General features: G+C 46.9%; 2 protein-coding genes across 2 annotated transcripts; one reads left to right on the forward strand and one right to left on the reverse strand.

The window, feature by feature from the left end:
• The first annotated feature begins 9,303 nt into the window (after nt 1-9,303).
• LOC100273466 (uncharacterized) lies at nt 9,304-12,585 on the forward strand. Its single transcript, NM_001147903.1, has 5 exons — nt 9,304-9,717; nt 10,254-10,333; nt 10,576-10,694; nt 11,958-12,034; nt 12,269-12,585. Exons 1-5 carry the CDS (start codon nt 9,477-9,479, stop codon nt 12,292-12,294), a joined length of 543 nt encoding a protein of 180 aa, NP_001141375.1. The 5' UTR covers nt 9,304-9,476; the 3' UTR covers nt 12,295-12,585.
• LOC103627615 (transcription factor bHLH49) lies at nt 12,493-14,436 on the reverse strand. Its single transcript, NM_001301516.1, has 6 exons — nt 14,141-14,436; nt 13,817-14,044; nt 13,553-13,687; nt 13,139-13,450; nt 12,971-13,052; nt 12,493-12,662 (listed from the first exon to the last, which is right to left on the reverse strand). The coding sequence occupies exons 1-6, from the start codon at nt 14,396-14,398 to the stop codon at nt 12,625-12,627; spliced, it is 1,053 nt and encodes a 350-aa protein (NP_001288445.1). The 5' UTR covers nt 14,399-14,436; the 3' UTR covers nt 12,493-12,624.
• Nucleotides 14,437-25,654: the final 11,218 nt, after the last annotated feature.

The following is a 25,654-nucleotide window of genomic DNA, read 5'->3' on the forward strand; positions in this document are numbered from 1 at the left end:
ACAACAACACCTACTTGGACAATAAGGTTTTCACAACAATCAATGGTGTGGTTGTAAGCATTCTAAATCCTTTTTCATTATGAGGTTACCAGGCTTAAGTTGTTTATTGCAAAATTCATAAGCCTCGATCAAGATGTATAATTAGTCTCCCTTTATGTCCTCAAAAGTGAATGCATCAAAATCAATTCTTTCAATTACTTGATGCATATCTTTAGGGGGAGTCCATTATTATATTTTGATTATGTTGAGGCTATTGCTTTATCTTAGTAATTTCATATAGTCTCTTGCATGAGAATAATGTTTCTCATTTAGTATGCTACTACACATCAATCCAACTTGTTAAAATAATGTCGCTTTTATCAAGGATTGTTGCTTTCATTTCTAAAGTAGCATGCTTATTAGATTCTCCTATTTTTAAGCTTGATTGAAAATTTAATGCCTTTGTTGTTCTCTTGATCGCATATTGGTTGATCATTGAACAACTTCAATTATCACTTATGCTTCTTAGTGCCTCATGTAATTTGAATTTGATTTCAATTGGTATGCACTAAGGAAAAAGGAGAATTCATGATTCATTTATGCAACTTGTGATCCATTTGATATATGCTAACAATAACTTGAAAAAGATCACTAGTTGTAGAACTCTCTCTTGTGCAAAGTATTTCCATATATTGTCATTAAGTATAGGTCTTAAGCAACTAAGACTAAGGACAAAGCACAATGAAGAGAGCGTCTCTATGAGAAGGTACAAAAGGGTAAAATCACTTCCTTTCATTTAAACTTGTACCTAAATCTTCCTCTTATAAGCATTCTTTGCATATCTTATATATAAGGAAGAGAAAGCATGTCCTTTGCGTTATACCTGCTTCATACCTAGTTTAACTTCTCAAACATTCATTTTTTTTACATCTTTGTTTAAACTAGGTGAAGTAATTTTATTGTCAAGGAGCTTAAAGCTTAACCTTGTAACGAGGATAAGCTGCCTTTTGTTCCAAAAGGTGGATGGTCCTTAAGTCTCCTTGAAATCCTTAAGGGTAAATGCTTGAGATATTTATAACATGCTTTCATAAGTGCATAAAATGTCATGAACATCACACTTATACTATGACACAATGCACTTTACACTCTTTATGATATAGACATGGTCTCATTAACCTAATTATGTGCACTTGGCTTTTTAGAACAAAAATTGGTTTTCCTCTCTATGCACATATTTAGGGGGAGCAATCTATATTGTATAGAATTGATTAAGCTTAATTGACATATCCTTTTAAATCATGTCTCTTTCCTTTGGTACATTTGCATATTTCTTATCTTTCATTGTGTGCCAAGGCTAAGACTAATATGTTTTCATGAGCATCTCATGTATTAAGTCTTAGATTGAAAGGGAAATGGAGTATTCGGCAAAGACATCGCTTCCACTCAACTCCATTGGTATTATCCACTCTTTGCCGGTATCCTGGTAAAACTAATGATTTTCAATTGGTATCCCGCCATCTCTCCGTCTTTGGTATAATCTTCACTCATGTTTTATTTGCCAAAAGGGAAAAAGTAGTTGGTTGAGGGCCTACATTTCACTCTGGGTATCCGTTTTTGGCGATTCATGCCAAAGGGGGAGAAAGTATTAGGCCCAAAGCAAAATGACCGCACCACCACCTAAAACTAATGATTTTCAATTGGTAAATTTCAAATTGGTATCTTATTATGTTCAAAAGGGGGAGAAAGTAGTATTTTCAAAATTGATATCTTAAAACCCTCTTGAACACTAAGAGGAGGATTTTATTGAGGGGGAGTTTTGTTTAGTCAAAGGAAAAGCATTTTGAAACAGGGGGAGAAAATTTCAAATCTTGAAAATGCTTCTCAAAATTTTATTCATTTACCTTTGACTATTTGCAAAAGAACTTTGAAAAGAATTTACAAAAGAGTTTGCAAAAACAAAACAAATGGTGCATGCATTGTCCAAAACATTAAATATGAAGAAAGCATCCATGCATATCTTATGAAATGTAACATTGGTTTAATTCCAAGTAACCTTTGCACTTACCTGTTGCAAACTAGTTCAATTACTGCACTTATATATTTGCTTTGGTTTGTGTTGGCATCAATCACCAAAAAGGGGGAGATTGAAAGGGAAATAGGGTCAAACCTTTTCCTAAATGATTTTGGTAGTTGAATTGCCCAACACAAATAATTGGACTAACTAGTTTGCTCTAGATTATATGCTCTACAGGTGCCAAAGGTTCATCTACAACTATACTAAATCGACTGTCCGGAATACCGTAGATTATTCCGGACAGGAGAAGCTTTTTGGAAAATCAGGGCAAGCGCGGACCGTCCGGGTCTTTGCGGCAGACCGTCCGCGACACCGAGTTGACTTCGACCAGGAACTACAAATCAGGGACAGTCCGACTAAACCGCGGACCGTCCAGCTACAACGTGCGGACCGTCCGGCTATAATTCGCGGACAGTCCGCATGTGAAGACCTGGTTCAGCCCGAAGGTGACAAGTTGAGCAAAAGGAATTATAGAGCTGGCGCGGACCGTCCGGGACCAAGGGCGGACCGTCCGCGTGGTGTCACCGAGGCAGATAGCCGTTGATCTAGCCGTTGATCTGACAGAAGTATCCGTTGAAGATGTCAGAATCGACCGTTGGAGGGTCGCGGACCGTCCGGGCCCTAGCCGCGGACCGTCCGCCAGTACAATTCCTGGCAGATGCGCCCCAACGGCTATATGGATGGTTGGGGGCTATAAATATCACCCCAACCGGCCACTTCAAGGGGTGGGAGCCCAAGCAACATTCCAAGTCATCTAGTTGACATACTCAAGCCCTCCCATCCACATATATTCATTGATCAATCCTATACACAAGATTTAGTCCGCTACAACCAACACAAGTGCCACAAAAGAGAGAGCAAGCAATTGAGAGCTACTCAATTGAGTTTAGCCCTAGCGCCTTGTGAGATTCATAGAGAGATAGTGTGTGCTACATCTTTGTGTACATTTGCGCGTGGAGTTTTGACTCCCATTCGATCTTCCTCCAAAGTTTTGGAGGCTTGTAAAAGCTAGCAAGAGACACCAAAGAGTGTGGTGGTCCTTGTGGGATCGAGAGTGATCCTTGAGAAGAAGAAGAGCTCGCCGATCCTTGTGTGATCGGGAGAGAGGGAAAGGGTTGAAAAAGACCCGTCCTTAAGTGGACTCCTCAACGGGGACTAGGCCTTCGAGGGCCGAACCTCGGTAAAACAAATCACCCGTGTTCATTGTGCTTTTGCTTGTGATTTGTTTGCTTTCCCTTACTCTAAGTTCTCTTGCACTATTCTTTGCTCATATCATTTGGTGTTGCTTCAAGTTAAACTCTCATTTAAGTGAAGCAACACTCCGCAAGAAAGAACTTGAGTTAGTGCTCTTTTCATCTAAGCTTTCTTGCTTTATTATCATAGACTTATTAGTTGTATTGGTTTATCACTTCCGCATTATTTGAAAGCTATACTCTTTACTAGCAAGAACTTAGTTTTTATACTCCGATAATTGTTCATCTTGTTCTAACCACTAATCAAAGGATCTAGTTGGGGGATAAAGTTTTAATTTTCAGGTTTCGCCTATCCACCCCCCCCCTCTAGGCGACTTTCACCTGTCGGTCGTCATGATGTTTTTGTGTGGATGATGGGTACCAACTTGCTTCCCTGCTTGGCATGCGCTACAAATCCTGTCTTTCTCAAAATGAACATTTGTTAATCCTAAAATGTGTTCCCCCTTTAGAAGCTTATGAAGATTCTTCATCCCAACATGGGCTAGTCGGCGGTGCCAGAGCCAACCCATGTTAGTCTTAGCAATTAAGCATGTGTCGAGTTCAGCTCTATCAAAATCTACCAAGTATAGCTGACCCTCCAACACACCCTTAAATGCTATTGAATCATCACTTCTTCTAAAGACAGTGACACCTACATCAGTAAATAGACAGTTGTAGCCCATTTGACATAACTGGGATACAGAAAGCAAATTGTAATCTAATGAATCAACAAGAAAAACATTGGAAATAGTATGGTCAGGTGATATAGCAATTTTACCCAATCCTTTGACCAAACCTTGATTTCCATCCCCGAATGTGATAGTTCGTTGGGGATCTTAGTTTTTCTCATATGAGGAGAACATCTTTTTCTCCCCTGTCATGTGGTTTGTGCACCCGCTATCGAGTATCCAACTTGAGCCCCCGGATGCATAAACCTACAAAACAATTTTAGTTCTTGACTTTAGGTACCCAAACGGTTTTGGGTCCTTTGGCATTAGACACAAGAACTTTGGGTACCCAAACACAAGTCTTGGAACCCTTGTGTTTGCCCCCAACAAACTTGGCAACTACCTTGCCGGATTTGTTAGTAAGCACATATGATGCATCAAAAGTTTTAAATGAAATAGCATGATCATTTGATGCATTAGGAGTTTTCTTCCTAGGCAACTTGGCACGGGTTGGTTGCCTAGAGCTAGATGTCTCACCCTTATACATAAAAGCATGATTAGGGCCAGAGTGAGACTTTCTAGAATGAAATTTCCTAATTTTGCTCTCAGGATAACCGGCAGGGTACAAAATGTAACCCTCGTTATCCCGAGGCATGGGAGCCTTGCCCTTCACAAAGTTAGACAAGTTCTTAGGAGGGGCATTAAGTTTGACATTGTCTCCCCTTTGGAAGCCAATGCCATCCTTGATGCCCGGGCGTCTCCCATTATAGAGCATACTTCTAGCAAATTTAAACTTTTCATTTTCCAAGTTATGCTCGGCAATTTTTGCATCTAATAATGCTATATGATCATTTTGTTGTTTAATTAAAGACATGTGATCATGAATAGCATTGATATCAACATCTCTACATCTAGTACAAATAGAAATATGCTCAACATTAGATGTAGAGGGTTTGCAAGATTTTAATTCAACAACCTTAGCATGTAACATATCATTCTCAGTTCTAAGGTCGGAAATAATAGAATTGCAAACATCAAAATCTTTAGCCTTAGCAATCAAATTTTCATTTTCTATTCTAAGGCTAGCAAGAGAATCATTCAATTCCTTAATCTTAGCAAGCAAGTCATCATTATTATTTCTAAGATTTGGAATTGAAGCATCACAAACATGAGACTCAACCTTAGCAATTAAACTAGCATTTTCATTTCTAAGGTTGACATTGGTGTCATGGCAAGTGCTCAGCTCACTAGATAGTTTTTGACATTTTTCTACTTCTAGAGCATAAGCATTTTTAACCTTAACATGTTTCTTGTTTTCTTTAATTAGAAAATCCTCTTGGGAGTCCAAAAGGTCATCTTTTTCATGAATAGCGCTAATCAATTCATTTAATTTTTCCTTTTGTTCCATGTTAAGATTGGCAAAAAGGGTAAGCAAGTTATCCTCCTCATCACTAGCATTATCATCACTAGAGGACTCATATTTTGTGGAGGATTTAGATTTAACCTTTTTCCTTTTGCCGTCCTTTGCCATGAGGCACTTGTGGCCGACGTTTGGGAAGAGAAGCCCCTTGGTGACGGCGATGTTGGCGGCATCCTCGTCGTCGGAGGAGGAGTCGGTGGAGCTCTCGTCGGAGTTCCACTCCCGGCAAACATGGGCATCGCCGCCCTTCTTCTTGTAATATTTCTTCTTTTCTCTCCTCTTTCCCTTCTTGTCGTCGCCCCTGTCACTGTCACTAGACATAGGACATTTTGCAATAAAATGACCGGGCTTACCACATTTGTAGCACACTTCTTGGAGCGGGGTTTGTAGTCCTTCCCCCTCCGATGCTTGAGGATTTGGCGAAAGCTTTTGATGATTAAAGCCATCTCCTCATTGTCGAGCTTGGAGGCGTCAATCGGTTGTCTACTCGGTGTAGACTCCTCCTTCTTCTCCTCCGTCGCCTTAAATGCCACCGGTTGTGCTTCGGACGTGGAGGGTTCATCAAGCTCGTTGATCTTCTTTGATCCTTTAATCATACATTCAAAGCTCACAAAATTCCCGATAACTTCCTCGGGGGTCATTAGTGGGTATCTAGGATTACCACGAATCAATTGAACTTGAGTGGGGTTAAGAAAAATGAGAGCTCTTAGAATAACCTTAACCACCTCATGGTCGTCCCACTTTTTGCTCCCGAGGTTGCGCACTTGGTTCACCAAGGTTTTGAGCCGGTTGTACATATCTTGTGGCTCCTCCCCTTGACGAAGACAGAAGCGACCGAGCTCCCCCTCGATCGTTTCCCGCTTGGTGATTTTGGTGAGTTCATCACCCTCGTGTGCGGTCTTGAGTAGGTCCCAAATATCCTTTGCATTCTTCAACCCTTGCACTTTGTTGTATTCCTCCTTGCTTAAAGAGGCGAGGAGTATGGTTGTGGCTTGAGAGTTGAAGTGCTCGATTTGGGCCACTTCGTCCGTATCATAATCCTCATCCCCTACAGAAGGTACCTGTGCTCCAAACTCAACAACATTCCATATACTTTTATGGAGTGAGGTTAGATGAAATTTCATTAAATCACTCCACCTAGCATAATCTTCGCCATCAAAAGTTGGCGGTTTGCCTAATGGAACGGAAAGCAATGGAGTATGTCTAGATGTACGGGGATAGTGTAGGGGAATCTTACTAAACTTCTTGCGCTCTTGGCGCTTAGAAGTTACGGACGGCGCATCGGAGTCGGAGGTAGATGTTGATGAAGTGTTGGTCTCGTAGTAGACCACCTTCCTCATCCTTTTGTGCTTGTCTCCTTTCCGATGCGACTTGTGGGAAGAAGATTTCTCCTTCTTCTCCTTGTGGTGTGAGGAAGAAGATCTTTTCTCCTTCCGTTTGGAGGAGTCCTTCTTCTTCTCCTTCCTCTTGGTGCGGGACTCTTCCGATGAAGTGCTCCCTTGGCTCATAGTGGGCTTGTCGCCGGTCTCCATCTCCTTCTTGGCGTGATCTCCCGACATCACTTCGAGCGGTTAGGCTCTAATGAAGCACCGGGCTCTGATACCAATTGATAGTCGCCTAGAGGGGGGGTGAATAGGGCGAAACTGAAATTCTCAAAAATAATCACAACTACAAGCCGGGTTAGCGTTAGAAATATAATCGAGTCCACGAGAGAGGGCGGAAAACAAATCGCAAGCGAATAATGAAGTGAGACACGCGGATTTGTTTTACCGAGGTTCGGTTCTCTCAAACCTACTCCCCGTTGAGGAGGCCACAAAGGCCGGGTCTCTTTCAACCCTTCCCTCTCTCAAACGTTCCCTTGGACCGAGTGAGCTTCCTTTCTCAAATCACTTGGGAATCAAACTTCCCGCAAGGGCCACCACACGATTGGTGCCTCTTGCCTCAATTACAAGTGAATGTTTGATCACAAGAAAGAATGCGAAAGAAAAGAAGCGATCCAAGCGCAAGAGCTCAAATGAACACTACAAATCACTCTCTCTAATCGCTAGTGCTTTGTGTGGGATTGGGAGAGGATTTGATCTCTTTTGGTGTGCTTTGCAATGAATGCTAGCTCTTGTATAGTGGTTGGAAGCTGGAAAACTTGGATGCAATGAATGGTGGGGTGGTTGGGGTATTTATAGCCCCAACCACCAACTTGACCGTTGGTGGAGGCCGTCTGTTCGATGGCGCACCGGACAGTCCGGTGCACACCGGACATGTCCGGTGCCCCCGCCACGTCATCAGTGCCGTTGGAAATTGACCGTTGGAGTTCTGACTTCTGGGCCCGCCTTGATGTCCGGTGGCGCACCGGACATGCACTGTAGAGTGTCCGGTGCGCCAGTATGGGCGTGCCTGACCTCTGCGCGCGCTGGCGCGCAATAAATGCGCTGCAGGTAGCCGTTGGCGCCTGAAGTAGCCGTTGCTCCGCAGATGCACCGGACAGTCCGGTGAATTATAGCGGAGCGGCTGGAATGAAAAACCGAGGCTTGCGAGTTCCTGGGGCCGCCCTTCCTTGGAGCGCCGGACATGTCCGGTGAATTATAGCGAAGTGGCCTCTGGAAATTCCCGAAGGTGACGAGTTTGAAACCTGAGTCCTCTGGTGCACCGGACATGTCTGGTGGCGCACCGGACAGTCCGGTGCGCCAGACCAGAGTAGCCTTCGGTTGCTCCTTTGCATTTTTGTTGAACCCAACACTTGGTCTTTTTATTGGCTAAGTGTGAACCTTTGACACCTGTATAACTTATACACTAGAGCAAACTAGTTAGTCCAAAGATTTGTGTTGGGCAATTCAACCACCAAAATTATTTAGGAACTAGGTGTAAGCCTAATTCCCTTTCAAAGGGGAGCGGCAAATGGCGGCTTTATTTTCAAACAGAGGGGTTGAAAAATAAAGGGTAAAATCACAATTGCAATGTCAGTACAGGGTATAATCACAATTGCAAAGTCACTCAACGTTCACATCATTCTCGTTTTACATAAAATCATTCAAATTATATTTTAAGACATTTATTATCATTCAAGTATTGATCACGTAGAATCTAATTTAAGACACTTTGATGATTATTAATACGTTACCTTTTTCCCTCGGTCATTCAATACACATTTGTTCAACTAATCTATCCTATTACAAATTCAGTCGTTATAGTTTCAGTCATTTCGTTGTAGTTTTAGTCATGTTGTTACGGTTTCGTTATAATTTCAATCACCCAGTTACCATTACAGTTCCATCCGTCTTGGTGGAGCGTGGGGGCGCGAGGGGTGGCACGTGGTGGGATGGTTGTAGCGTGCTGGCTGATCGAGGTGCGGCGGTGAGCACGTCCGGTTGGAACGTGGTATAATCAGACTGCGATTGGGTAGCGCGTTTTGGGGATCGAATAGTTGATTCAGGTAATAAATAGCATAACGGTGATGATTACTCACCCCTATAATGACTTAACAAATCTTCTACGTTTTTTAAGCTATAGTGATCTATAGGGTGACGAATAATATATACACAGACAAATTCATATGATGAAGTGGAGTTGGCTCTAATACTGACTCCAATGATATTCTCAGCGAGCCGACGTCGCGCGAGCAGGAGATTTTGGACTTGCATACTGAACCCAACATTCTGGAAGGAGAATGACGTCGTACCCCCGTGCGCATGTATGTCGCTGCTCGCTGGCGTGAGTGATGAGGCCGCTATGGCTGGGTTGCCAAGCATATCTTCCGATGCTGATTTCCTTTTGACTGACGAGTCACATCTCCTTCTACTTTTATTACTGATCTTCCTGCTGCGATCTCCACAGCCGGTGGGAAAAATTTTTTAGAAATGCGCGGCACACGACAGGAATTTTGATCCGCCTTCCTATGTTGGCCGGGCGCAAACTCGTAGGATAACGCCTACTATACGGAACCCCGTCGGGAATTAATGCGCCCGTCCTCGCCAGTCGCCACGACCGCAGCAATCCGCCGCCCTTGGCCGTGCCCCGTGCTGCCGTACTCGTAATCCGTGAGGGAAAGCGTCCGCGCTCCGGGCCCCGCCGCCGATAGTTCCTTCAAGGGAGCGACGAGCGCGCGGTCGATGGAGACGGTGGAGGAGGACGTGGAGGAGTACAGCTGGCGGGAGGTGGTGCTGCCGCACCTCGTCCCCGTGGTTCCCGGCGCGCAACCGGAGCTCGAGCGGGAGACCGGGGAGCGGCGCCGCGGCAGGGACCTCCTCGTCGCCGTCGACTTCGGCCCGAACTCCAAGCACGCCTTTGACTGGGCGCTCGGGCACATCGCGCGCATGGCCGACACGGTCCACCTCGTCCATGCCGTCTCCAGTTGAGCCCCTTACCGCATTTCGTCGATCCATCGCTCTCGTCTGCTACATCTAGCTAGCTATTCCGAATCAGAATTTAAAACCCTTAACTAACTTGGGGCCTCTTTGGAAAGCAGAGAAATCATTCAGAAATTTCAGTCAAAACGCAGATTTGCATTTGTTTATTTCAAAATGGATCGACGTGTGTGGTTCAGTAGATAATTGAATCTAATTTGGGTCAGACTGTTTCTCCGTGTATTCAGCATCCTGCCAAATGTGTAAAAGGGTTGGTTTCTAGAGACTAATTTTTAGTCCCTCCATTTTATTCTATTTTAGTCTTTAAATTGTTAAATACGAATCTAAGATAGAGTTTTAGTTTTCATATTTGGCAATTCAGATACTAAAATGAAATAAAATGTAGGGATTTGTCCCTCTCTATATTTACAAATTTTATAAAACATAGAATCAGCTCTATCTTACCAACTAGGGCGTTTGCTCATATTTGCCTTCCCCTCCTGCAGTCCTGCTCTGTCTGAATGCGAATTGTCATCTGTTTAGGTGTGCAAAATGAGATTGTGTATGATAAAAGTCGGGAGCTCATGGAGGATTTAGCAGTCGAGGCATTCAAGACGTTACTGGTGCGCTCTCTGCCTCCGTTATATATTTTTGTACCATTATGCATAGAATCATTCTACGCTGATCGTTATGTTTAGGATGTGAAGGGTTCATTCCCAGACCTCAGTTACTACGTGGTTTTCTAGAAATTTTTCTAGAAATTTTTTATTACTGTGTATGCACATTTGTGAATTTCTGTTTTGGTTTCTTTTCCATATATTCATCAAGGAATTGATACATGTGCCTTTAATTGAGAATTCCTTAGGTCCGGACCAAGGCCAGAATTGTTGAAGGAGACGCTGGAAAAGTTATTTGCCGAGAAGCAGATCGACTGAAGCCTGCCGCTGTCATTCTTGGTACACGTGGTAGAGGCCTTATTCAAAGGTACCTGACTCTTTTAAACTCCAAATCATTATATATCTGTGGTACATTTAGATATTCAGCCTTTTGAATTAACATTATATCTACGGTCGTTTGACTTAGTTTTATGTCCAGCCAACTTTGCAAGTGAAAAAAATCGTATAATTCGAAGTCATGATTCTGCTGCTACCTTCATTTTTTTGCATGGTGCATGTAATCCATAAAAGTTGTCATTCAATTGCCTTTATGTCATTTTTATTCAAAATCAGGGATCTCTTCTTTGGAACACTTCTGTGATTATGTTCCTGCAATATGCATGTCTTGTTACTTGCAAGTAACGAATACAAATATTTGATCACCAGTTCACCATCTAAAAGAATTACTCCAAGAAAAAGAAACTTCATCTCAGTAATAAAACCACGTGTTTTCAGTTCTGGTATGATGTCAACAGCAAGAGACGTCTTGATGCTAAGGGCATGTACAACCCCATTTAATATGGGATCTCTTGAGTGGTCTTTAAGAGGCCAAGTGGAAAAAATATAAGACCTGGACTCTTCGCGAAGAGCATGTTTCTTCACAACTTTTCATACACGTTGTCTCTTAACTGCATTGATGATCCAAGGTCTCAGGATTTTACCATGTAACCTCTCAATCGTCTTTTATACTTGGAAACCGAACTGGTGGCTCAGAAATGTACATGCCCTAAGGGATTCTTTACTGGCTTTAGAATGCCAAGGGATCTGTCTAACTAACGCCATTATTGTTTGCATGAAACTGAAATCAGGGCAGGCGTGGTCCTGATGTTTGGAAAAGTAAACATCACCATTTTAAGGAAAAAGATCTTGCGAGATTCAGATATGAAATATCTTTGCCTTTTTGCCTTTTTCCCTTTTGATGTAAAACAACATCTTCATAATTTGTGCCTGGATCTCTTACTTTGGAAGCTTGCTGAAAAATGCTGAGTGCTGAGCCCATGCTCAGATTCAATAATTCGAGAAGGTAGGTCTGATTGTTCAGTATAAAAAGCGACTTTGGCTGAATTATGGTGAGATGCTTGTACAAATGCATGGAAAGAACAGTGACTAGAGTGCCTCTTTAGATAACTTGATAGTTGCAGAATCATCTGAAATGACAAGAAATGTTTGGCACTAAAGCAAATGAACACAATTAGACATTGTTTATTACTTGTTCTTTTTACCTTTTGGTGCCTAGTTTATATCTTATTGCTGGAGGTGAGCTGTAGATTGCATTTATAAGCATATCTCTAACTTTGCCTTTGTACTGTAGTGTGTTGCAGGGAAGTGTCAGTGAGTATTGCTTCCACAACTGTAAAGCAGCCCCAATTATCATTGTGCCTGGGAAAGGTTAGTTCAGGTTCTTTACTTCGTCTCAAGCATTTCACGAAAATAGACTGGGTATCAAGTAACCTAACGCACTCAAATCATGTGCCATGTCAGTGTAGATACATGTAAATATTGAAATAAGATTCATCTGATATCTCAATGCACTCAAATCCTTTGTGGTGGTCACTGTCATTATATATTGTGCAAGCGAATTATCCTTTACTTCTGTTACAAGGTTGAATCATGTCTTTACAGAAGCTGGTGAACAGTCTGTGCTTTGAAGGAAGATGAGTAGGAGAGTTGTTCCTGTTCGTTGTACTGTCAGTTTAGGTGATAAAGTGTTGTATATTGGTGCTGGTTTGTTGTGGGAACATGTCCTTAAGTGCTTTGCTTTGCTTGTAATCTGAAGCTCTGAACCCTCTGTCTGGCTTGGTTATGAAGGAATGCTTAGAAACCGGGAGAGTAGCAGACAAACATATAACACAAGAAATGTACTTGTATTGCCATTGCTGACAGAATACTTCATTAGTACAGTTGATATGAATAAAGAATCTTCAGCCACAAGTTTTTTTTCCCGTGGTTAAAACTCCAGCAATGAGGATTAATTCTTCTCACATTTCCATTTTGAGGTTGTCTAGCAAGCAGCCACCTGCAGGGAAAGCAGTAGCTGGATTCAGTCACTTCTGTTGCAGTTAAATGTACAGGGACATATGCACAGTTCATACAAGTCAAAATTTTATTTGATGTGCTCATTTTTGGTGGAGTTATTTGATCGGCAGCCAGTTTGAGTTTTCTGTGATGGCACGTTACGGCCATTATGAACTCTGAGCTTTAAACATGTTCAGGTTGGCGTTGGGGGGTTCATTTTTACCCTGATCTAACCACTATTGTGTTCTTTCATTTCACAAGAGGCGGCAAAGTAACTTCTGGCTTGTTCTTGAGGAAGCAGCTACTCACTTTCTACCGACTGAAATTGTGCATCAAATCCGCTGAACAAATTCTGGGAGCCAATATCCCAGGCAGCAGCAGTTCCATTCACCTGCAGAAAGCACAAGGCACTCGGTTCAGTTGAGGGCTTCAGAACGGGAGGTAGCGGAACGGAGGACAGCTGACTTAGCTACATACGTTGAGGCACGGCTCGATGGTCGACGGTCCGGCGGCCACCGAGACCGACGGGGCAGCCGACACAGGGCAGCTTGCGGCGGCGGGCGCGTACAGGTTGCTGAGGACCATGTCCAGCGGCCCAAAGCCAGTGGAGCCCGCCGCTGCAGACGGGTGCACTACCTGCTGCATGGGGCTCATGCTCATCTGAAGGCAGGACGGCTCCAGCTGGCCGGCCGCCGGGCCGCACGCCTGCTTCAGCTGGCGGCCGAAGAGGTCCTCGACGATGTCGAAGCTCACCACCGGGTTGGAAGCGGCGATCTTCATGGACAAGAACTGCGCGCAAGGAGACCCGGCGGTGAGCGATCGCGGAATAACTAGCTGGCTAGCTGGGAGAAGCGGGGAAGATGAAGCAGGACGGTGCCGGTGGGTCGGTACCTCGACTTGCTTCTGCAGGGACTGGACGTAGTTGATGATCTCGTCGAGCATGCCGGCCTTGCCCGTGACCTTGCTGCACCCGGGCACCAGCTCCTGCAGGTACCGCATCCGCTCGCTGATCCTCTCCCTCCTCACCTGCGCGCCAATCCATCAGGCCATGAGTTCTGACGCACGCGGCAGGGTCGTCGGTGCCCACGAACGAGCAGAGCAGCATGGAGCACGCAAAAAAAAAAGTTTGTTCAGTAATGCGGCTGTTAATATTACCCGCTCGGCGAGGCTGTGGCTGTCCGTGGCCTGGCCGCGGCGGGCCCGGACGTGGATGTAGTCGGTCTTCTGGCCGGCAGCCGCCGCCGCCGCCGCAGCCTCGGCCTTCTTCTTGGTGCCAGCCTTTGGCCTCTCCTGCTTCCCTTTCCCGGGCGCCGCCGCGATCTCAGAGAGGCCAGACGGCTGCTGCTTCCCTCTGGGTCTCTTGTTCATGCCGTTCGCACCACCCTGCCAATTTCAGTTTTTTTTTTGACACACAACTGTCAGTCAAAGACTTGACAATTCAGCAGAAGCAGCACCGCCGTCCATGCCTGAACCTCTCACCTTGGCATCGAGGTACGCGTCCGGCCTCCTCTTCCTCAACCCGCCGCTGACGCTGCAAGAGGAGGAATCGTTGCCGTCGCCGGCGCTCGGCGTCGCCACGGCAGGCGGCACGGCGAGATTGGCGCCGCACATGGCGGCACCCAGGTCCGGCCACTCCTGGAGGTAGCCGAAGGCGCTGCACATTGCACCGAACTTGTCGTCGTCGAGGTCGAGCAGCCCCTGGCAGAGGCTCTCAACGGTCCCCTGGCACCGCGCCATTATTACCAGCTGCTTCCCCCGGAGACGGGATCAACTCCGAGTGTTAAGGCTAAGGGAAGGACTGCGGGACAAGCTTTGCCTCAGCAGCTCGGTCGTGAGCCACCGATGAGGAGTGAATCGAAGCAGCGTGGTTATGTAGGAGGAGCGTGTGGCGTGGGGGAGGGTGGGTGAAGGAGCTTGCGCGTCCCTTTCGCTTCTCTGCCCTCCTGAAAAATTTCCCAATCCATATATATAGGGAGAAGGACGGGTGGATATAGATAGGGGAGCCCGGCTCCCTTTCGTTGGGGTGGGGGTGATGGTACTTGGCCGTGGGAGATTGAGATTGGATTTGGCCCTCCCTTTAGGTGCGGTGCGATCATGTGAGGTAGGGCTGGGGCTGGGCACGGTGGTGTGTTTCAGCTGGCAATATTGTAGGGTCCCAATTTGCCCGGGGCCGAGTGCCTTCAGTTACGCATAAACTGCAACGCATCAGGGCATCCCCAAAGCCAGCTTTTTTTAGCATCTTGTAATTCATGCATAGGCATCTTCAAAATTTCACGCGTTCCATACGAAGCTTTCGATGGAGATCGGGGAGGTATGAAAAGAGTGCAAGCGGCAAAGGCTTCTCTTTTGAGGCTCAGGAATGGCTGGGGAAGAACTAGTATCAACTACTCAGGGTTGGCTTCTAGCTGTGCTGTGCGTGTGCAGTGTTGCTCACAGCCATTCTGAATTTCCCCTGATGGTGATGCTGCAAAAGGACGGAGCCTGCTGCAAGCAATAACAGCTTGGACAGCTCTATCTCCTCTGTTCTGGCCTGACCACACGTTATCTGCCACGTCAGCTTTCCAAATTCCACAGTAACACGTATGTACGTGTTGGATCTCTCACCATGTTGCCTCCTTCGGCAAAGCCAGCCAACCTCGCCACGCCAGCGGGGAGGCCAGCCAAACTGTCTCTCTTCGTTAAGCAAGGATAAACCTTGAAAGCATGAATAACAAGGCAGCGGCGGATGAAGGGACCAAAGCACCATGAACTTTGCTCCGCTGGGCAAAGTGAGCACCGGCAAGGAATTCACAGCGCCCTGGACTGCTGGTAGATCATCATCCCAAAACAGAGCAGGGACAAAATGGTCGGTTCACGTGGTTGTAAAAAATTAAATGGATTAAGTTGGCTACAAATGACTGTTTTATCGATTCTCAGATTGTAGCGAATATTATGTCGAAGCCGCCGGAAACGAGCTTTATAATAACAAAAAAAACTGGGCTCATATCTTCAAATACAAACATATCATCTTTTTTTTTCAATAATCATAATTTGTTCTGCGAAAATGAAAATGAGGTGGCTTACCATCTTTTACACCATAGGTTATTGAGCCTTGAAATTTGTGGCAACCAAGCTCTCATACCACTCGAAAGAACTTAGATTGCTATATGGGGTGAATAACCTATAACATTATCATACAAACTCCCAAACTACCGGAGCAAAGTTTGATCATTACAAAAATGGCATTAAAGCGACAACTTACACTAGCACTAATTCACCCTATACATGACTACAAACAATTCTAATAGCTTGGTCATTAGTCTATGTTGATAAAAAAACAATCTACTAACTAGCAAGGTAGAATACAACTAACAAGAGCTATCAATCAAAGGCTATTACCACTAGTTACAATCTAAGTTGGGCTAGTTGAGAAAATATCATACAACAAGTAAATGAGTGTAACTGTAAGAGTAAGTATAGTGAGCAAACCATATGGATCAAGAGATGCCACAATATATATCCACGAGCTTCAATTTCTTGCCAGCAATCAATGTCCTCGTTATGGTGAGTCCAAGCTAGATGATTCACGCGCTAATTGGTACCATGTGCCAAGCCCATAATTAGGGCAGCATAAGAACCACACTAGAGAAACATTTCAACAAACCATGATTCCAATAGAGTTGCACTTCATGAACTCCCATGGAAATTGAGCACAAGAGCATCTCACAATCAATGATCGGAGCCAACAACAATCTTCAATAGTCACTCAATGATCCCACGAACTCTAAGTCATATAGGCAACAACAAACCACCAAGAGTAGCAAAATTATAATCAGCCCACGTCACTTAACTAAGCACTGTACAAGTGGAGAGCTCTAAAATGATCTAGAAATACCATAAAATAGTTTCCCTACTCCACCTGACCCTAAGTCATGCTTTTCTGTGCTCTGTCGAATCGTCTAACAAGTTCCTATTGTACCATTGTGTTAAAGTGCAGTGAGTTACAATGACAACTATATACTATATCAAACGTAGTTGTTATCAACAGTTGATGCACACTTGTGTAGCGTATAGTTCTGCACTCTTCGCCAGATTGGTCCGACGCTCCAAAAACCTATCTAAATCCTTATTGGAGTCCATTAGGCTCTAATCCTTCGATTCGATGCCAGTGTCTAGGCTTAGATTAATGCCCTCGTGAACATGAACAATTGGATCGTATGGTCCGATGCCACGCTCCACTGTTGGTCCGATGCTCCTGCTGATGCCAGACTAGGTTTGCTTGGCATATGGTCTAATGCTGTGCGGAATCCTCTTTCACTTTGTGTCTTCGTTATCTTCGCATCCGACTTGATTTCGTCTTATGTCTTAGACTTTTTTGTCTTTTAGGTCTTAACTCAGCTTCTAATGTGTTGCTTGAGGTGTTGATCATTTGAATCATCACTTCGCCTTAGTCCAAATCCACTTTATACCCTCTTTGAACTACATAAAATACACTAGTGAACATCCTTAGTTCAAATTATTTTATTGAACATCAAATATCAAGATTCAAACTTAAATAGACCAAGTTCTATTTTCTTTACATGGCGGAGGGATAGAAATGCATCAATTACTATTGTGGTTATACTACAAGTCTGTAGATGTCGTCTTACTCCCTCATTTTTTTTTTATCTCTACTAGAGTTAGACATATTTTTAGCAAGAAAAACTAGATTGATGTACTAAATAATTTAATTGAGCAGATTGAGCTTATGGATCAGGATATGGCACTTTAAGTGGATATACAGAGCAAATTTCCCATGATCAAAATGGAAGAAAAATTAAGGAACTTTTCCTTAAAATAAAAAATAGAGCAAAGGAGTACTAGATGCAGGGGCGGACCCAACGGGTGGTTCATATGGGCGGCGACACATCCTAAGATTAGATAAGAGTAGTTAGTATAATGGTGTAAGTGTTATTTCTTGCACTAGCAGTCAAGGTTCGAATTTTATTAATCCCTATTTTTTGTTTCTTTTCTTGATATTTTTTCTGGTTTATCCTAAGCATAGCAGCTGACTAGATGGTCATTGTACACTGCACATAGCCAGGTCCAGCCATGATCAGGCCTGACTCTAGTGACTCCTGATACGAATCCAAAAGCATAGCATTATGAGATTTATCATCGCGTTTTGAAAGCTAAAAATCGAGTGAAGACAGAGCATGTCGTATCGTTTCAGAAAATAATTGAATCGGAACGTCCAAAGACTGGAACCGGCAGCTTTCACTCGGCGGAGAAAGGTTGAAGCTGAAGATTATATTTTAGAGGAGATAATATTTAGGGTGCTGTGTCCTCTGTTGCTCCATGGAAATGATAAGTCCCCTCGCAACAATCTCGAGTTGTTCTAGGACAGTAGCGATACATTGCATGCATGCACGAGGCAGCCTAATGCCTGCTTACCTGAGCAATCTTCTGTTGTTTTTGCGGCCGGGCTACACGATTTTAAATAGTGTTAGTTCCGTCGTAACAATAAAAAGAATAGGTAATAGTGATTCGTACAAAAATGATGGGTTCTGTAGGCGAAAACAAGATCCAACACTTTCGTGATTCTTGGGTCAGGCACAAAGAAAGTCCCACCACTTCTAATTCGTATAAAGTAACGGCACACATCAATAACCTATCCATTTTGTTTTAAATTACATGTCATATTAGTTTTATTCTACCATTTGAGTTAATTATTTTTATCTCTAACAATTAATTTATAAAAATATCATATAGATTAATAGTACAATATTTATGTAGGTTGTTATTATTAAGATCTCCACTTTGATCCTACAAGGCTACAACTCTATTGCAGAAGACATGAGTGCTCACTTTGGGATGCACTACACACTCCACACTCCACAAACTTGGGTGCTCATCGAAAACACCTAGCCATCTAGGAGCCAAGTTCCAAGAGTAATAAATGATTCATTCACCACAAAATTTGATGCTGCCATAAAGTGCTCAAGGTTTTTCTTAGCTCACTAAGGCTCACACTAGCTCACAAGGCTCAAATCTTGCTCTCCAGTTCAAAGGATATATTAGTTTAGGCTCCTTGTTTTCTGGTTGGGATACACTTGCATACTTAGATGAATTGCTAATTTACCATTTGCAAACATGTTGTGAGGTTAATGAACTCTCGTTTTTAACTCGTCTAGTATTTTACACCACATGTTGTTGAATTGGCAACTCAATAGCATGCAAACAACCTATTTACCTCCAAAGGCAGTGCACACAACTCAAATGATTATCCCCTAATATAGTCTCATTGGTGTGGATTTTGTAGTTTTATTTGTGCATGAGACATATAGTATCGATTTGGTATTGTTTTAACTTGGTATTCTAACACACCAATGACATATTGTATGACTATATAATTGGTACAATTATGTTCTATGGATATGGACTTGGATTTGTGATATATTGTGGAACTTTTGTGATATACTGTGAGATTTTTTGATAGGAACGGGGGTGCCCGATCTTCCGTCAGGTGAAGGTAACTATCGATTTGGTGGAGATATCACACAGACGATCCGGCTTCCAATCAACACGACTAGAACCCCACAATCGCAGCACCACTTCTCCTCTGGTTATCAACCGTGCACTGCGCGATTGACCTCGCCACGAGGGCTAATTCCTGCCTAAGAATCGAAGACACAAGCAAGAATAAGAAAGAACACAATCTGGAATATTGCGGATGAATGATTAAGCTCACAAGTTGGGGTCTCACAAACCGATCTACGGTGACTGTTCTTGACAGATCTAACTTAAGCAAAACCCGAGCCCTAATGTGGTGGCGGCTACTGATTATATAAGGGTTAGGAGCGTGACTCCCTCCCTGGACGCGCCCTAATGAGCCCAACAAAGATACACGGCCCAAAGGCCAATTACGGTGTCGCAGCACCGAGACAGATTACGGACGTCGGTTTGGTCCTCCACGTTGATCCGAACGTCCTTGCTGGCCTTCCACGCCTCCAAGTCCTTCACCATGTCCTTGCTGGTCCTTTCTTTCATTCTTAAGTACAATTAATTCATTAGGTAGCACACTATTCTCAAATGCACAAGAATAAGTACATAGGAACGAGCTCACCTGCAAATTCATTTGTCTTGCGCGTGCTTGAGTAATCGGACCTTGAACATCAACTAGGGGAGTGTTGTTTGTATCCATGGTAGTGATGTCCTCATCATCCTCCCCCTCTTGAAGTGGAGTCGTCCTTGATTCAAGCTCATCTTCTTCCCCCAAATACGATTTCAAATATGCAATGTTAAATGCAGGACTAACCCGGAACTCGGGAGGCAACTCAAGTTTATATGCATTATCATTTATTTTCTCCAAAATCTTTTATGGACCAGCAACACGTGGCATCAATTAGATTTTCTTAACTCTAGAAATCTATCTTTTCTCAAGTGCAACCACACTAAATCACCCACTTCAAGCTTAACTAGTTTTCTACCTCGACTACCAGCAATTCTATATTTTTTCAGTCATCTTTTCAATGTTGGCTTTAGTTGAAGCATGAAGTTTCAAAATAAAGTCAGCACGCTCTTTAGCATCACTATGTACTTGCTCGATGGTAGGTAGAGGCAAAAGATCAATAGGAGCACGAGGGTTAAAACCATACACTATCTGAAAAGGACTTACCTTGGTGGTGAAGTGTTCCACCCGATTATATGCAAACTCCACATGCGGCAAACACTCTTCCCACATTTTAAAGTTTTTCTTCAATATTGCTCGCAACATTGCAGACAATGTTCTATTCACAACTTCCGTTTGTCCATCAGTTTGAGGATGACAAGTAGTAGAAAACAACAATTTTGTCCCCAATTTGTTCCATAGAGTACACCAAAAATGACTCATGGATTTTACATCACGATCTGAAACAATAGTAGAAGGCATACCTTGCAAATGAACAATCTCTTTGAAAAAGAGGTTAGCAATATGAATGGCATCATCCATTTTGTGACAAGGTATAAAATGTGCCATCTTAGAAAAATGATCAACCACAACAAAAACACTATCGCTCCCCCTCTTCGTCCTAGGCAATCCCAAAACAAAATCCATAGAAATATCCGCCCACGGAACTGAAGGAATAGGAAGAGGCATATACAAACCATGTGGTTCAATCGTGACTTCGCTTTTTGACACGTCGTGCATCTTGCTACAAAGCGCTCAACATCATGTCGCATTCGAGGCCAAAAGAAGTGTGTGGACAGCACAACCTATGTCTTCTTGGCACCAAAGTGACCCATCAAACCACCACCATGCGCTTCCTGCAACAACAAAAGACGAACCGAACCAACTGGGATGCATAGGCGGTTAGCTCTAAACAAGTATCCATCATTTAGCACAAATTTATTCCATGTATGGCCCTCTTTACAATTGTCGGCGTCTCGGACCCGGGGGGGTCCCTTGGACCGACTAGTGAAATTGTTGCGTGCCCCTGCCCAGATGGGTTGGCGCAGGATGGAACACAAGAGGTGGGACAAGCCTTGTATTATCCTGCACCAGGGTGCCGCTCGTAGTAGGGGTTACAAGCGCGTCGCGTGAGAGAGGGAGAGACGTAGAGTCCATCCGCCGCTTCCCTCGCGCGAACCCCCCTTAGGGTGGCCCTGGACCTCCCTTTTATAGAGGCAAGGAGAGGATCCAGACGTACAACGGGGGGCGTAGCTATGCGCTAACGTGTCCGGCAGTGGAGTGCTTAAGCCCTGTGTACATGCCAACGTGGCCGTTGGGGGAGAGCTTGGGCCCTGTACATGTGATGGCGTGGCCGTCGGAGGAGCGCCTAAGTCCTGTAGGAGCACAGCTGGCAGCGCGGTGAGGATCCTGCTGATGTCTCCTTGCTGTCGTAAGGGGCTAAGAGCCACCGGCGTCATGGCGCACGCGGGGCGCCATCATTACCCGTCACCGGGGTAAGCCAGATGGGACGCCGGTCTTGTTCCTTGTAGACTGAGCAGGCTAGGGATAGGGAAATGATGCATCCCCTATTAGCACGGTCAGTCCGAGCCCAGGGTCGGTTGAGGCGGAGACTTCTCTTGAGGCCAAGGCCGAGGTCGGGCGAGGACACGATTCCTCCCGAGACCGAGGTCGAGGCCGAGTCCAGGGGTCGGGCGAGGTGGAGACCTCCTCCCGAGGCTGGAGCCTGAGGTCGGGCGAGGCGGAAACCTCCTCCCGAGGCCGGAGCATGAGGTCGGGCGAGGCGGAGCTTCCTGTTGCGCCCGAGGCTGAACTCGGCGGTTGATCATGACTTGTTGTCAGTCGTTGCCGGGGTGGCTGACACGGCAGTCGGAGCGGAGCGAGCGGCGCTGTTTTCCTGTCATGTCAGACAGTAAAGGAGAGGGGCGAAGTGACTGCGGTCACTTCGGCCTGCCTAACTGAGGCGCGTGTGTCAGGATACGGCGTCAGGCATCCCCTACATTTAATGCGCCTGCAAAGCGGTCGGTTGGTGAGGCGGTCTGGCCAAGGTTGCTTCACAACGAAGCCTGCCCGAGCCGGGCTTCGGGAGTGCCGTGGGGGCACCCGCTGCCTGAGGAGGCCCTCGGGCGAGGCGTGAACTTGTCTGGGATTACTGCTCCGGCCCGAGGCTGGGCTCGGGTGAGATCGTGTCCCTCGGGTAGACGAAGTCTTGGTTAGAACCGCACCCGTCAGTTGGTCTGAGGGTGTTTACTAGCCATGATTAGGAGCATTGGGGGTACCCCTAATTATGGTACCCGACAGTAGCCCCCGAGCCTCGAAGGGAGTGATGGTACTCACTTGGAGGCTTTTGCCGCGTTCTAGGTGAGGGGACCGGCCTTTCTCGGTTTTTGCCTTGTTTTGGTGGGTGCGCGCGAGCGCACCCACCGGGTGTAGCCCCCGAGGCCTCGGAGGAGTGGTTTGACTCCTCTGAGGTCTGAATGCTTTTCGTGGTGCTTCGGCCGGTCTGATCGTTCCCTCATGCGGCCCGGCCGTAGCCCGGGTGCGTGGTCGGGTTCCAAGTTACCAATCTGGTTTGTTGATGCTGTCAACAGTTTTGGCCGTAGCCGGGTGCGAGAGCAGCCCCCGAGCCTCTGCACGGAGCGAGAGGACGATCAAGGACTTTCCCGACTTTTATTATACGCCCCTGCGTCGCCTTTCCGCAAGGAGGAGGGGGGAAAGCGCCGAACATGGTGTTTCCAGTGAGCTGCTAACGGGTGATCCGAGTGGACGCCCGTGCCCCGTTCGTTAGGGGTCGGCTGGTGGCCCAGAGGCGCGCTCCAAAAGTACCTGCGGGTGATTCGCTGGACCCAGACCCCTTTGACAGGGTCTGAGGGTTCGATGCCTCCCTCCGGTGGGATTCCATTACAAATCATTCCCGACGGTCTTGGAAATGTCCTAGGGTACCTCGGGAGCGTAGCCCGAGCCTCGGTTATGTATCGAACGTACCCAGAGTCATCCCTCACTCTGCATGCTCTGGGGCGACTATCGAACCCTTCCGAGGGGCCAGCCTACGAACCCCTGATCAGTAGTGGGCACGGAGCCCGGGCGCTCTGGGGCGGCTGTCGAACCCTTCCGAGGGGCCAGCCTTCGAACCCCTGATCAGTAATGGGCTTGAAGCCCAAGTGCTCTGGGGCGGCTGTCGAAACCCTTTCGAGGGGCCAGCCTTCGAACCCCTGATCAATAGGAGGGCTCGGGTCCCACTTCCTCCGTCGAGAAGGATCCTTTCCACAACGTCCCCTTTCCCGGTCCCTGTGGCAAGAGAGAGAGAGAGAGAGAGGAGGAAGGGAAGGGTATGAATTTAAATAAGGTGGCGCACCTTTTTTGACGCGGTCATTATGGCGAAGGTGAAGCGACGCCCGCCTCGCCTGCAAGAGGTGTTGCCTGCTCCGTCGAGGAGTTAATGCGACGGGACGGGCGATTCGCGTGGCGCCCGTTGCGCGTGCGAACCGTTCGAGGAACGGGGCACGAGCGCGTCGTCTTCACGCCGTGGGAGAGGGCTCTCCTGTCGCTTCAGGAGGGGACACGAGCCTGCAGGCGACTTGACTGCTGCCTCCGCTCGTCTACCACTGCAGTTACTGTCGGCCCGCTTTTGACCATGCCAACCATCGCGCCTACCCTGCGGCTGACTGGCCCGTGGCCGTCATCTTTAACTGGCACTGTTGGGTCATGCGTAGGGCTACCTCGAGTCGCGGTACTGGTTCCGCAGTCGAGGAGGCGCAACATTGGCGCGAGTGGCGGTGTAACTTCTCGCACGTCGTAACCAGCGCACCGGTTACATGACATGCAGGCCCGCTTCCTTTGCACTGGTCCGCCGGATGTGGACGGAGCCAAAGGGCGCACAGTTGTGGTGCAGTTGGATGCCTGTCGCGTGGCAGTCCACCCTTTCGACCACCGGTTTCTGCGAAGATGGGAGAGCGCTTGTAACCGCGGGACGGTTACATGTCTCGTGTGCGGCGGTTCACCTTCTTCGTGCTTCGGATCAGCTCGTATGACGTGTGGGTCCCAGCCCCCGTGTCGTAGGGAGAGAAACCCTGGAGGATGTCAGTGGGGATTTCGCCCGTGACGCTAAGGGGTGCAAGTGAGGAGGTCTGCCTATAAAAGGGGGATCGAACCCCTGGGCAGTGGCCATGCCTTCGTTCTCCCCTCATGCATCGCACCCTTCCGCCTTTTGAGCCCCCGGATGGGGTGCTCCAGCGCCTCCTTGCTCTTGCTGTCGTTGGAGGAGCGCGGCTTCGTGGAGATCGGCACCTTTCAGCCATCGCTCGGCTTCAAGGATTTTCGTCGTGCAGCCCGGCTGCATTCCCTCACCAATGGGCAGTTTGGTGGGGAGAAGCAAGCCGGGCTACGGCCTCCGCCCCACCCTCAGCTTCAAGGATCTTCGTCATCTGGGCTGAGGCGGAGGAGCGCACCGAGTTGGGGGTTGCCTCCGCGTGGGCCGGTAACCCTTTTCTTCCCCCAGTGTTTGGGGGAGAAAGGCACCCTCCAGCCCTGTGGAGGCATCCTCCAGCCATGCGGGGGAAGGCGAACTGCTGCTCCCTGGACAGGGTGCAGCTTTCCGTCCTTCGTCCGGGCGGCGGTCGTGCCGCGCACGGGCCGGCCACGCCCAGGTCCTCCTCGCACCGTCAGCCGCGCCGGAGGGTCGCCCAGCACGTCGTACGCCGCGAGGGCGGTGCTCGTGTTCTGGGGTGGCCTCGGCGAGGACGGGAGTGAGGACCTGCCGGTGCGCTTTGGGGCGGCCGTTGTTCGCCGGCGCGGTGCTGGCGCGCAGGTGGCCGCTGTCGTCGGTGCTGAGGTGGTGGCAGCCGGAGAAGGTTTCTCCGCCGACAAGACCATCTGTGCCAGCTGCGGCTGGACCCCCGGCTCTTTGGCTTTGATGGCTTGTCCTCGCCCCTCGAGCGGAGACGCAGGCGAGGGCCTCGTCATAGCAGCGTCGGCCCTGAGGTCATCGCTGCTGCTGTTTAGCCGCCCGAAGCAGGGGTCGTTGTCACTATTGGTGTAGTGGTCGCCGGCGAGCCACCTGGAATTTGTTGTCCCGCAGGCCCTCTGGTGTGGAGGTAGTTCATACCCGCGGGAGCGGAACTGGAGTCTCGTTTGTAAGGAGATATACCGGGTTTTTGCCGGAGCAAAATGTAACCACTTCAAGTACTTAGACATTTGTCGTAGGTCGGGAGAACCGCCGAGGGTTATACCGACGTCTAAGTCTATGTAGCATAGTTACCCCCAAGTATATGTGTTTGTTCTTTGTGGCTGTCGAGGCCTGAACATTTGGATATTCGAGAATGAAGCTGTGTGTCTTCCTCATTCTGAGCGCTGGGACTTGTCTGTTGGCTAGCCGAACCACTTAACCGAGCGTCGGTCGCCTTTCGCGGAAGGTGACGAATGAGATGTCCGTATCCCGGAGGCTTAGGAGTCCCTCGGCTCTGTCGGCCTTGCCGCTCTAGGCTTTTCTTGCTCAGTTTTTGGAACCCTCGGCTGCTCTGCGATGAGCCGAAGCCGGAGGCAGCGGTGTTAGCGCGGACAGACGCGGAGTCGGCTCGGAAAGAGAC

Source organism: Zea mays, chromosome 5, assembly GCF_902167145.1.
Source record: "Zea mays cultivar B73 chromosome 5, Zm-B73-REFERENCE-NAM-5.0, whole genome shotgun sequence".
NCBI classification, from domain to species: Eukaryota; Viridiplantae; Streptophyta; class Magnoliopsida; order Poales; family Poaceae; genus Zea; species Zea mays.